A 12932-nucleotide genomic window follows, 5' to 3' on the forward strand; every position below is an offset into this window, starting at 1 on the left:
AGCATGATAACAAAAATATTCATAACATATTTAGGGTAAATACAAAAATAGAAGCGCTAATTAAATGACGCAAATGATTTTGTCTGAACGTTGGTGACCAATTAGCAGTCAAATTCAAAGTAGAAGAGCCTGTCTGGATGCATGTGATGCGAGCAGGATCTCTCGTCCCCCCCCCCGCCCCCTTGGCCCCCTGCGTTCACTCGGGCCCGGTGGAAGTGTGTCAGTGGGTTACGTTGACGCCAGTGGGAGGAGCCAGCCAACCGGGTCACGTGGTCGCCCGCCCGCCCGCCCGCCCGCCTCCCAGCGGTCGCTGCGGAGATCCTCCGTCTTTCACACCGCCGAGGACCGCCCGCACCGCCGCCTTCGTCTCCCCCGAGCTGCCTCCGAATGAACGCGGGAGCCTCTGCGGGTACCGCTCGGGTTGCGCGCTGGGAGACAGACAAGCAGCGGGGTCTTTTTCGTACCTCTGGCTCTTTTTGTTAAAATAAAGCGACTTCCGCCGTCGAGGAGACACAAGCTGTCCGTCTAGCGTCGTTACAGCCGGTCTTTGAAAACTTGCGGCTACGTTTTTTTCTTTTTTTAAAGAGGCACAAGGTCCGGGTTTGCAATTAAATCATCTCCACCAGTCCTTTTTTCTGACAGTCGATCGTGGTGTGTCACTTTGTCGTAAAAACCTTGACCTGTTTTCATTGACCGGGGATCGATCAGCGACTCTCCAGTTGCTGAACACAATAGCAGAAAACACGGCTGCGGCACCGAGGTAGCAAAGGAGGAGGAAAGCCCCCCCCCTACCCCCCCGCAACTCAAAGAGGAGGACATGGAGTCCACCAAAGCTGGTGAGTGGCGCTTTAACCGCACGTCAATTGACGGCATTTGCAGCTTGTTGCAGTGGGCTTTAAATCCGGGGACCCCGCTGTCTCTATCCTCGGTAAAAAAAAATCTGCGTTTGGTTAAAGTGGCTTAAAATGTCATTTCGAACATTCCGATTAGTGCTATTTAAGCATTTTTTTTAAATGTTGTACCGTTAAACTGGGTCATGGAGGGTGGGGGGGGGGGGTAGCGGCGGGCTGTTGTTATTACCCGAGCGGAGGGCTTCGGGCTACACTGCGGTCGTCTCCTCTCACATGGACCCGTCCGTCTAGCCATGTGCACCTGTGTTTACGCTCAACGTGCGTCGCCGCCCATTGGTCGAGCGGCGCCGTGACGCGGTCGTTGCATAATTTCACCCGTCGAGATGGCGTGTGATCTCGCCGCGGATACACGTGAGCCGCCTCCGAGTCGGCTCGCGCTGACCCAGTTTTTCCCCGGGAAAAAGATGTGCTCGGTCCACGTGGGGGCGGGTTGAAAAAGAAGGGGGCGGCAGGGGGGGGGGGGGGAAATAAAAATGGTCGATGGTCACGGCGCGTTCAGGGCCAATGGGATACACTACTTTTTTGTCTATTTGTTATACGCGGCTGAATACTTTTTTTCTAGAAATACATCCAATTTGGTTTACATATAGTTATATATGTATATTCTGTATATGTATATCTATATGTGTGTATATATACTATTCTGTATGTATATTCTCTGTTTCAATATCTTAACAGTGTTTATTGAGTGACTTTATAGAGTCACTAGTGACTAGTTTGTGTTACATTTCGTCCTTAACGAAAACGCTTTTCAGGGTAGGGCGCTTTATGGCTACTGCTTCCACTACCAAGTCACAGGACACAACTATTTTAATGTCTCTTCAGTAATATAACGTTACCTGCAAGTATCCCATTGACGTGTTGAAAGTCTTACATTTCCGCCGCGACCCGAATGCCACATTTTCACTCAATACGTTTGACAGTTTTGTCGAATTTTCAGAGAGTAAATGAAACCGAGAGGACACATTCGTTCCTAAATACATAATTAATAAGTCATTATCGTTTTTCTATTTTTGCAGTACTACGCAAGTGTACACTTAACTTAATAGGGTTAACAGGGTTAACTTGATAACTGAGGCTTATTGACTAATTCCTCAAATATTCTGTGCGATTTATGGTATTTGGACAAAGGTCTTCATTCTGATCAATATGTCTGGAAGTTAATCCTTCCCACACAACACAATGAGGGGGTTATTTTCAAAGGAACCTGTCTCGTTTGCAAACAACAACATCAAAAACAACCCCAATCCCCTTCAGCGCCTTATCTCTGCATGTTCAATACCTGATTTGGCCCCAGATCCTCTGTGGTGGATCAGTGTGTGTGTGTGTGTGTGTGTGTGAGACCGGCCTTACTACCTGTCACACACCCCGGTGCAGCTGACCTTATGTAACGGCTGTTACCTAATCCACAGAGAATGGCCAGGGGGGGGGGGTTAGCTTGTGTTGATGGAGAAAGAGGCCGTCTGCTCCCACGGGCCTGAGGGAAGGCGTTTGTGGTCGTGATGTTTGGTCGTGATGTTTAGCTCGGTGGTTCCACAGCTGGACCGCCAGCAGCTGGTGACGGTTACAGTCACTGTACGTTTTGTATGAGGGGGGGGGGCTGAGAAGGGACAAATAAGACATGAGTTATAACCTCCAAAAAATATGCATCTGTTTAATAAAAGTGGGATTAAACAGATTATATTCTCCTTGTGAATTAATTAAATGGAGGAAAAAAATGTTCAAACCGTAATAAATAATGTATATATATATTTTTTTTTGAGTAATTGGGACAAAGTGACGGTGTTTGTCGGATGAGATTTTGAATCACCAGCCTCATATTTTCAAGGAGAATAAATGAAATCCCAGTGCCACCTCCTCACAGGCTCCTCCTTCCCCCCCCCCCCCCGCTGCACAGCAGGAGGCGTGATCGCCTACATCAGCTCCTCCACCTCCGGCTCCAGCCCCGACTCGTGCCACAGCGACTCCTCCAACGGCAGCTGCCAGTCGACCTCCCCGCCCCGCGCCCCCCCCGCGGCCAACCGCCACCAGCCGAGTCGGCAGGCTGACCCCGCCGCGCTCGCAGGCGGGGGGCAAGTCCTCCCGGGGACCCAGAAAAGCGGGCGCTCGTCCTCCGCCGCAAAATGTGGCATCACAAGTAAGACCACACCCCCCCCCCTCCCTCCCTCCTTTTTTCTATACAAATTGGATTTTGGAAATTGATTGGTATGATTTTGAGTATTGTTTAAGGCGCCGGCAGGTTCTTCCCAGACAAACTGTGAGAATGTGTCTTCCGTGTCAATCAGAGATCAACGGCCTGGTGCTGCTGTGTAAGGTCTGCGGCGACGTGGCCTCTGGTTTCCACTACGGCGTCCACGCCTGCGAGGGCTGCAAGGTGAGGGCGGTTCCCTCCCAACAACCGCCGACACGCACGTGCACACACACACGTGCACACACACACACACACACACACTGAACGATATCCACTGGACTTTGGGCTGTGTGACTGAAGTGGGTCACTGCAGCGGGCCTTCAGCGCGGCGCCAACCCGAGACTCTGTGGATCTAGTTCACTCCGTATTAATATCAGCTGGCCCCCCTCATTCGTCACGTTGCCCGCGTGGCCTGGTTAGCTGCGGTGTACGGTGACAGACGCGCCGCAGTGCGCCTCGGAGGAGTGACACGCACACACACGCGCACAAACACACACACACACATTTAAGGCTGATGGGTCGATCTGTTTCAATGAAGTAACAGCCTTCAGAATGATCTTTAGCGTTAATTTAATCTTGCCTCTCTCTCGTGTCCTCACAGTGTGCCCTTTGTCTTTGTGGACACACACACACACACACACAGGGCTTCTTCAGGAGGAGCATCCAGCAGAACATCCAGTATAAGAAGTGCCTTAAGAACGAGAGCTGCCCCATCATGCGGATCAACCGGAACCGCTGCCAGCAGTGCCGCTTCAAGAAGTGCCTGCTGGTCGGGATGTCCAGAGACTGTGAGTGTCCCAGTAACCGCCGCCTCCCTCATTTTCCCATTCAATTCTACGGGGCTTTATTCGGATAACAAGTGGTTTCATTCAAATGAACAGAGTTTGTACTTTATTTTCATGCCGTCGCCAGCCAAAAACACGGGAGTTTTAAGGGGTATTTGCGCAAGTTGGTATTGCTCTATGATCAATTAAGCAAATATGTTTCCAAAATCAATGAATAAGAACTTTTGAAATAAAGATTCATATGCAGTAATGCAAACAAAATATAGTTGTGTAATATTTGGAATCGTGAAATGATCAATACGTTTTTAACAACTGGGATCTTTCATTTTTAATTATTGTGCAACTAGGCAGGATGGAATAGGAGTCTTTAAATACATACAATTAGGAAACAATAAGATAGTGTAATTATTTATTTGATAATGTTTTATTATTTAAAATGTTCATGGGTCCCCATAGGAGGACTAAGAGAAGTAAATAATTTAATTTAAGAGGTCAGCGATCTGTATCCGTCTGCTCCTTCTTAACTAAGTGCACGTGATGAATGACTCTCCTCCCGTCCAGCTGTGCGCTTCGGCCGGATCCCCAAGCGCGAGAAGCAGCGCATGCTGCTGGAGATGCAGAGTGCCATGAACAACATGATGAACAGCAGCCAGGCGCTACCCATCGGCAAACCTCCGCCGCCCAGTGGCGCAGAACCTACCTCGGAGGACGCCGGCCCCGCCCCCTCCGCCTCCTCCGCCAAGGACGCCAGCTCGGCCTCGCCCGGCGCTTCGGACAGCGTGGAGGAGGAGGTGATCGGCTCGGTGACCCGGGCCCACCAGGAGACCTTCATGTACAACCAGGAGCGCAGCAGCCTGACCGCCGAAGCCCCGCCTCCCACGGGCCCCCCGAAGAGTGCCCCGGCCGACGGCGCCGCCGCCGCCGACCACCGCGCAGAGGAGCGGCAGGCGGCCTGGAACCACCACGACATGGTCGCCATGGCAGCGCAGGAGGCCCCGTCCGGCCTGGACCCCCAGGGCCTGGATGGCTCCACCACCCAGTGCCCCTTCAGGCTGTCCAGGAGTGGTGCCACCGGCCACTGTCCAGCCTACACTCGTGGCGCCGACCCCTCAGAGGGCCACGCCATCGCCGCCTACAGCGGGCCCCTGTGGAGAGGAGGCAACAGGATGCATCTGGTAAGATACAAGGAGGCGAAATAGTCGATTCAGAGGGCTCTGATCAAGGGGTAAACGTGATCAGCTGCTGAATGAGCAGAAATGTGCCCCCCAGGTTTGCCCGATGAACACCTCCCCTCGCGTGGACCCTCAGAAGTCGGGCCACGAGGTGTGGGAGGAGTTCTCCCACAGCTTCACCCCCGCCGTCAGGGAGGTGGTGGAGTTTGCCAAGAAGATCCCGGGCTTCAGAGACCTGACTCAGCACGACCAGGTCAGCCTGCTGAAGGCGGGCACCTTCGAGGTAAGCTTGGGGCAGAGGTGGAGGGGGAGGGGGGTTCGGGGGGGGGTCTGACCGACAGACCGACAGCGCCGGCTTTGTGCTCCTCAGGTGCTGGTGGCTCGCTTTGCGTCCCTCTTCGATGTGAAGGACCGCGCGGTCACCTTTCTGGGCGGGAAGAAGTACGGCGTGGACACCCTGAGGGCCATGGGGGCCGGGGACCTGCTCAACTCCATGTTTGACTTCAGCGAGAAGCTCGTCAACCTGGGCCTCAGCGAAGAGGAGATGAGCCTCTTCACCGCCGTGGTCCTGGTCTCTGCAGGTGGGTTCGTGTTTTGGTCATAACAAGGAATAGGTTTGTCGATGAGTCGGCACCACTGGAGCGTAACGGGCGTCCGCTCCTCACAGATCGCTCGGGCATCGAGAACGTGAACTCGGTGGAGGCGCTGCAGGAGACGCTGATCCGCGCCCTGCGAAGCCTCATCACCAAGAACCACCCCAACGAGTCGGCCATCTTCACCAAGCTGCTGCTCAAGCTGCCCGACCTGCGCTCGCTCAACAACATGCACTCCGAGGAGCTGCTGGCCTTCAAGGTCCATTCCTGAAGCTCTCCCTCCAGTACTTGACCCCCCCCCCAACCCTCCCTCCTTTCACACTTTTCCCATCAGACTCAAGGTTCTTTTAATCAAACTCGCAGGTGACATTTAAAGGGGGGGACGGGGACTATTAGATGTTATTGTACTGTAGGGTGTGAATGCCTGTGGTGGTGATGCATACATACAGACACACTGATTGGTGTATATGTTCCTTGTGTGTGTGTGTGTGTGTGTGTGGCTTGCTGTATGTCTGCAGCTGTTACAAACATTAGAAGCACTTTTCTGTGCGGCGTGGACGTGTGTTTTTGCCTTCATAGTGCAATATGTGACTGCTTTTTTTGTGGGGGGGGGGGGATTGCAGCGGCGTGCTGATGAGTCGAGGATCTTGTGTATATTTTCATTAGTTCGAATAGGTGCTGTGCTCATGTGATGAGGGGGGAAGAGTTAAGAGTTCTCTTTAAAAAACGTGAAAAAAGGCGACCGCAGGATGCTGCTTTCATCGGAAGGAATTAGAGGCGTCGTCCCTGCAGTTGATGACCTGCTGTGTTTATTTTGTTGTTTGGGCATTGAGACAAATCAAAACGTATCAGTGTCCCTCTATTGCGCTCTTGATTCGTGCTCAAGCATCAGTGCTGATTGACGTGCACCGAACCGACGTAGATCCATTTCCCTTCTTCTCTAATTGTTTTATTTTATTTTAGAAAAGGAAGCGTTGCGTCGTGCACAGCTGTACAGACTCGCGATGAGCGCAGTCGGAGCCAATAGGAGGGACAATTCCACATGAGCTATGATTGTAATGTCACCGATTGTAATTTAAAGGGTGGAGGTGTGTAGAACATTTCTGAGACGCCATCTCGTTGTTCCCCGTCGAGTCCAGAATGTCGGGCCTTCGAATATCCAGAGCTTCTGTCCTTGTGTTAACATTGCCGACACGTGGTTCTGTTCTGTGAAAGGATTGCAGTATGCATAGATCTCTATATGAATATATACATACATACATACATGTATAGATGAATAGACCTATATAAATAAATTTTACAAATGCAGTTAATCTGTGAAGTGGTTTTTGAAAGTGTGTTGTTGTCGTTGAGCTGATTCATTAATCGTGATTGTGTGTTTAAGTTAAAATGAGTTCACAGAAGCCTTTTGGGTGGCGAAGCACTGTTCAAACCACGAGGACTGAATCTCAGAGGTTTCACCAGAGGGACGAAATCATTCCTCCGCATGTGACTTTGCAAAGCTGTAAAACAAACGATACCGTTAATACTGATTCTTAAAACTAAAGAATAAAGCAGAGCGTGTGATGTGTGTCCTACTTGTCTCATTAAGCGGCATCAATCACTCCTGCACCGAAAAAAAACTAATGAATGCTTCCTGCAATGTTCCTGCACACAAAACCGTAACACATTAAATTGGCAGCAGAGTAACACACAGGAGAAAATAACTCTAAACCGCTCAATACCTGCAATGGAAATGTCAGGTGGAATAATGCAGGAGAATATGAGGTGCTGCAGGTTGTAGGAGATGAGCTGTGATGGATTGTGGTAGTGTCACAATCCATCAGCAGATGGCAACAAGGAGTCTCTCTTTGTAAAGAGAAACAAGTCCTTGTACAGTATGATGTCAAAAAAAGGTTTTAAAAGTTATAGCATAACTTAAAGTAGAAACATTTACATTTGTCAAAATCATTGTCAAAGTCTACATTGACTCATTCCCGAAGTGGACCTCAATTACAACAAAAAACAAGGCACAAAACCAAATTATCTCAAAACCATCTTTATTCTCAAGAGCTAATTCACATTAATCGCCTCGTCATCCTGGCGCTCGTGACGGAGAACCTTCCAGAAGCCGGACGGCGTGTCCAGTAAAAGCAAAGAGTGCAAAACAGCAAGTTTAACAAACAGAATCATTTCTCCCATCTTCCGTTTTGCTGTCACACATTCACGTCTCGCTCCCTTCCTTCTTTCCTTCCTTCCTTCCCTCTCCTTTCCTCCCTCGGGGTTGAACAAGGAGACACACGAGGAGAGAAGTGGGACGCGTCTCCTTTGATGAACGTTACAGTCTGAAGTCTTCAGCTTTTCAGTGAAGTCGAGCTACAGTTCTTTTTTTTTTTTTTAATTCTATTTTTTTTTTTTAAACAGTAGAACTAACGCTGCACTATTTGTGATTTCTTTAATTAGGACTCATGACATCCTGCCAACAAGTCTTTCAGAGAGATGTGGAAATGGGTTTGAGGCGTTTTTTTCTGTGAAACAACACCATGTTCATGTTGTGCCGGCGACATTCGTAAAAAAAAGAAATCTGCATTTTGAAAATATACATCCTTTTTTTTCCTTTGTACTGTAAAATAGCTTTTTTTCTGTGGTGCAACTTGCTGCAGACGAGGAACCTAAAGAGAAGGGAGAAAAAAAACAAAAAAACAAAACCACAACGGGTGGGAGAGAAAACAGAAAACACCTCTTCAGGGACGGCGAACATCGTGTGAACCAGCGGGCGCCATTGACCATGTTTACATGCACCAGCAGCTCTGTGCACGTGACTGTGCACGTGGAAACACCAGCAATCAGTGGGGCCAACTCGGTATATTCATTTTTTTTTTGTTGAGAATACTGCACTAATAATACATTTGATGTGAATAGTGAAGTTTGATGATTCCCCATCGCGTTTGGGTTCCGTCTCGAGTGGGATTTGACGTTTACTCGTCTTCACTAAAGCCCCAAAGTGAATTGGTTACTCGAGTTATGAAGCGCTGGCTCCATGAGGCCCAGCCAGCGGGTGACTGCAGCGGCGAGGTTACTTTGGTGAATGTTTGAGGTAAAGGTTTCGGTAAGTTGAAAAAAAAGAAGAAAAAAAAAAAAACACACACAACTTGGGTTTTGCCAGCAGTTAATTGCTTTAAAAAGTTCAAATTAAAAAAAATTAAAAAAAACGTGACTAAAGTGCACTTCCTTCAAGGTGTGGCTGATTTACCGGTTCATCTTTACAACTGACTTTCTTCTCCAGAAGGCCGACGCATGGACATAAGTTTTAAACCCACAGAGTTCACCGTGACTTAAAAAAGTCCAGGTTACCATGGATACAGCAATAGCTATAACTATATAACCGAGCTCTGCTGAACCTACTGCGCGCTTCCTCTCAGCAACCCAACATCAAACTAACTCACTTACTAAATGGCGAAGAAAGCAGGACTTTTGGGAGATAAAAAGCTTGATATTATCAATCAAACCGGAGCTTCAGGCCTTTAACCCCTCCGGCGACTGAATGCTAATCGGTTTCTGCAGGACCAATAACCCAAATGGTCGGGTGTCCGTCAGCTTGCTTTGTTGTCGTCGCCTTTAAAATGAATCTTTTTTTTTTTTTTTTTTTTATATTCCTTGCCTGTGCAGTTCCAGACGGAACCAAAAATCGACGCCGCTGGTCAATCGCAGGCCTCTGCCCTCATTCCGATAGGAGGCTGCTGGCGCGGCTCACAACGGGCATTTATTCAAAACGTCGTTGAGGTTTAAAGTCATTCAGCCAAATTCCTGAGACTAGTCTTAAAGTGTATACTTTTTTTTTTTTTAAAGGAGGTAAGAGAGACCAAGTTAGCAGAATATTTCTCCAACAGTCATGTTACATTTCAAAAAAGGACACCAGTCAACACTGTGTCACCTCATTACATCACAAAAATCACACCAAGGCCCAAACAAAGTCGTCTTCTCACACAAATGCAGCCCGTCGGCATCGCGCTTCTCACTTAGTTCCTGAGTTCCATCCCTGGAGTATTTGGTTGAAAAAAAGATGCCACACCCACACGCACACGTTTGTGCAACCAGCGCCGCCTCGTTGACAACCGACCGGATTCAGCATTTCTCTAAAAGTTGGATTCGTCTGTCGAGCAGAAACGAAGGCGGAGGTTTGATCTTTCGCTGCGTTTTTGATGGCAGGACTACTTTACTACATGTAAACGTGGCCAATGTCACTTTCCCTTCCTTCCTCTCCCTCTGATTGTCTGTGCATTCATTTAGAGCCTGTACAGTGTGTGTGTGTGTGTGAGGTCATTCAAACACTTTGATAAAAAAAAAAGAAAAAGAAAAGGGCATCAATTCACAGAAAAGAGGAAAAATAAAAACGAAAAAAAACAGAAGCACAAGCCGCTTTGAGGAGTAGTGTGAAGCTCGATGGAGCGAGATATACGAGAGCGGGTGGTCACAGTGGTGGCGTCTCACCCTAGTTTACAGCGTGTGTGTGTGTGTTAGTGTACAGTATATGCGCGCCGTCATGCGAGGGCGGTGGGCTTGGACGCAGGACACTCGGGGGAGGCAACGCGGGCGGGACCAAGCCCACGAAACCCGCTCTGGAGGGTTCTGGAGGGTTCTGTGGGGGACCCCCGGCGTGACCGTCTGTCTGTTGACATCGTGTGTCGTGGCGCCCTTTAGTCGGCGAGGACCCCGGCGTCCGGGCCAAGACGGACGCAGCTCGCCTTAAAAAGCGCCGGCTGCTCTTCATGAAGCAGCCATTGCAGCAGCTTAGCTTTAGGATAAGAAGATCAATGATTATTGTTGTATAATTATTGGTGAACGCGCTGATTCTTCTCCATTAATCAATCAATCAATCAATCATCCTTTTACAAAATGTCCCCCCCCCCCAAAAAAAGGAAAAAGTGTCAAATTGTCTTTGTTTTGTCCAACCAATCCTGCAAATTCCAAAAGAGATTGCATTTATTATCAAATAATTCAGAATATGGAGTTTGCGTTTAAAAAAATATGAATTTGTCAATGAAATTGATCAACTGCTAAAAGTTTTCTATGACAACAAGCAAGCTTTTCTAGTCTTGTGGGTCTTGAGGATTTCAACCAGCATAGTTGTGTAGTGCCACAAGTTTACGATGCCCCCAAAAACAAGTCATCAACAATTTAAAAAAAATAAAAAAAAATAAATAAAAAAGCTTTTTATTGCAGCTCTGCCTCGTGTTGCTGTTCTCTTTTCTTCTCCACGACATTCCCTGGAACGCCGGGGGACGGGGGACGGGGGGGGGGCAGGGGGCGGGTGCTCTACTGCCGTCCATCAGAGCGAGGGGCTGCCGTCGGCGTGGGGGGGGGGGGGTCGGGTCACAGTAGGACGGCGAGGCACAGTTCAGACACCTCGCCGCGTGGATGACCGACCGCGTGACAGTTAAACGGGTCCAGTGGCGTCCAGTAGAAGGGACGAAGGCTGACGGGCCTCTAGACAATTACGGACCTTTTTTTTTTTTTTCGAAATCGGGTGAGCAGCCGGTTTTTCAGACATAAAAAAAGGAAGGGAAACACAATATTTGCATGTTTCTAATGGATGAGCAAGAGTTGATAAAATCGTTGAAAAAAAAAAAAAAAGAAGAAAAAAATAGAACTATAGTAAAATCCGAGGTGAGAAGTTATATCCACAACAATAACAACAACAAAAAATAAATGAAAAAATAAAAAACACTATTCACATGTACCCGCAATGTGAGGAATGGTTCCATCCAAAACGACACCAAAGAGCTACTCCTAAGCTATGGCCAGAAGGGACACTCAGTAGTGCTACTAGAGAGTCCATCGCGACGGGCCCCGGGGGCTGGTTCCGCCCCTGAGACCACCTGACTTGTGCACGCGCACGCAAACAAACAAACAAACACACACACATACAGAAGTCCATCGGTCAGTCCTCGAAGACCTCCAAGAAGAGAGGAGGGAATAGCTCGGTGGGACACTCCACTTTCATGTGCAGGAAGCGGCTGGCGTGGCAGGCGCCGATCATCCGCAGGTCCGTCACCTTCATTAGCAGCTTGGGCCAGAAATGCGCCACTTTGTGTTTGCGGTGGTTGATGTAATGTTCAAAGGCCAGCAGGAACTCCTCCTGGCACCGCTCTATTCGCGCCACGCTGCTCAGGCCCGGACGATCTGACGACAAGAGAGAACGGAAGTGAGAGGCATCCGTTTCCTGTTCAGCGCCGCAGCCGCAGAGCAGGTCAGAGCTGCACATGGATAACATTAAGTTTTAAGGGTCGGCTCAGGGAAGCTAACATCGCTAATCGTGGTGAGAAACAAGCAGACAAGAAGCTGATTGTGTATGATTTTTGTATAAATTGCTGATTGTGTATGATTTTTGTATAAATTGCTGATTTTGTATGATTTTTGTATAAATTGCTGATTGTGTATGATTTTTGTATAAATTGCTGATTGTGTATGATTTTTGTATAAATTGCTGATTGTGTATGATTTTTGTATAAATTGCTGATTTTGTATGATTTTTGTATAAATTGCTGATTTTGTATGATTTCTGTATAAATTGCTGATTTTGTATGATTTTTGTATAAATTGCTGATTGTGTATGATTTTTGTATAAATTGCTGACTGTATGATTTTTGTATAAATTGCTGATTGTATGATTTTTGTATAAAATGCTGATTGTATGATTTTTGCATAAATTGCTGATTGTATGATTTTTGCATAAATTGCTGATTGTATGATTTTTGCATAAATTTCTGATTGTATGATTTTTGCATAAATTGCTGATTGTATGATTTTTGCATAAATTGCTGATTGTATGATTTTTGTATAAATTGCTGATTGTATGATTTTTGCATAAATTGCTGATTGTATGATTTTTGCATAAATTGCTGATTGTATGATTTTTGCATAAATTGCTGATTGTATGATTTTTGCATAAATTTCTGATTGTATGATTTTTGCATAAATTGCTGATTGTATGATTTTTGCATAAATTGCTGATTGTATGATTTTTGTATAAATTGCTGATTGTATGATTTTTGCATAAATTGCTGATTGTATGATTTTTGCATAAATTGCTGATTGTATGATTTTTGCATAAATTGCTGATTGTATGATTTTTGCATAAATTTCTGATTGTATGATTTTTGCATAAATTGCTGATTGTATGATTTTTGCATAAATTGCTGATTGTATGATTTTTGTATAAATTGCTGATTGTATGATTTTTGCATAAATTGCTGATTGTATGATTTTTGCATAAATTGCTGATTTTGATGCGCAGCATT

The 12932-nt window shown here is 47.1% G+C and overlaps 2 protein-coding genes across 9 annotated transcripts in view; one reads left to right on the plus strand and one right to left on the minus strand.

Moving 5' to 3' along the window:
• The first annotated feature begins 293 nt into the window (after positions 1 to 293).
• Positions 294 to 7574, plus strand: nr1d2b (nuclear receptor subfamily 1, group D, member 2b). Of its 2 annotated transcripts, none has more exons than XM_037474878.2 (8): positions 294 to 836; positions 2812 to 3048; positions 3197 to 3285; positions 3746 to 3890; positions 4449 to 5062; positions 5157 to 5342; positions 5430 to 5640; positions 5727 to 7574. In XM_037474878.2, exons 1-8 carry the CDS (start codon positions 818 to 820, stop codon positions 5921 to 5923), a joined length of 1698 nt encoding a protein of 565 aa, XP_037330775.2. In that variant the 5' UTR covers positions 294 to 817; the 3' UTR covers positions 5924 to 7574. The 2 variants fall into 2 exon arrangements, with proteins under 2 accessions (XP_037330775.2, XP_037330774.2); XM_037474877.2 differs by having other exon boundaries at positions 295 to 836; positions 2809 to 3048.
• A 1265-nt stretch (positions 7575 to 8839) lies between these two features.
• Positions 8840 to 12932, minus strand: part of thrb (thyroid hormone receptor beta) — a 46063-nt gene continuing 41970 nt past the window's right edge. For all 7 annotated transcript variants that reach the window (XM_062558618.1, XM_062558617.1, XM_062558616.1 and 4 more), the window contains one exon: positions 8840 to 11814. In XM_062558618.1, coding sequence (XP_062414602.1) covers positions 11573 to 11814 — 242 coding nt within the window. In that variant the 3' untranslated portion in view covers positions 8840 to 11572. The remainder of the gene's footprint in view (positions 11815 to 12932) is intronic.

The sequence above is a fragment of the Pungitius pungitius genome, chromosome 17 (assembly GCF_949316345.1).
Source record: "Pungitius pungitius chromosome 17, fPunPun2.1, whole genome shotgun sequence".
Classification (NCBI taxonomy): domain Eukaryota; kingdom Metazoa; phylum Chordata; class Actinopteri; order Perciformes; family Gasterosteidae; genus Pungitius; species Pungitius pungitius.

What these genes read in the sequence shown, in the direction of transcription:
- nr1d2b (XM_037474877.2), top strand. An exon ending in CGCAAAATGTGGCATCACAA is followed by an intron (nt 3,049 to 3,196) that starts GTAAGACCACAC and finishes CGTGTCAATCAG; the next exon opens with AGATCAACGGCCTGGTGCTG. An exon ending in GAGGCAACAGGATGCATCTG is followed by an intron (nt 5,063 to 5,156) that starts GTAAGATACAAG and finishes TGTGCCCCCCAG; the next exon opens with GTTTGCCCGATGAACACCTC.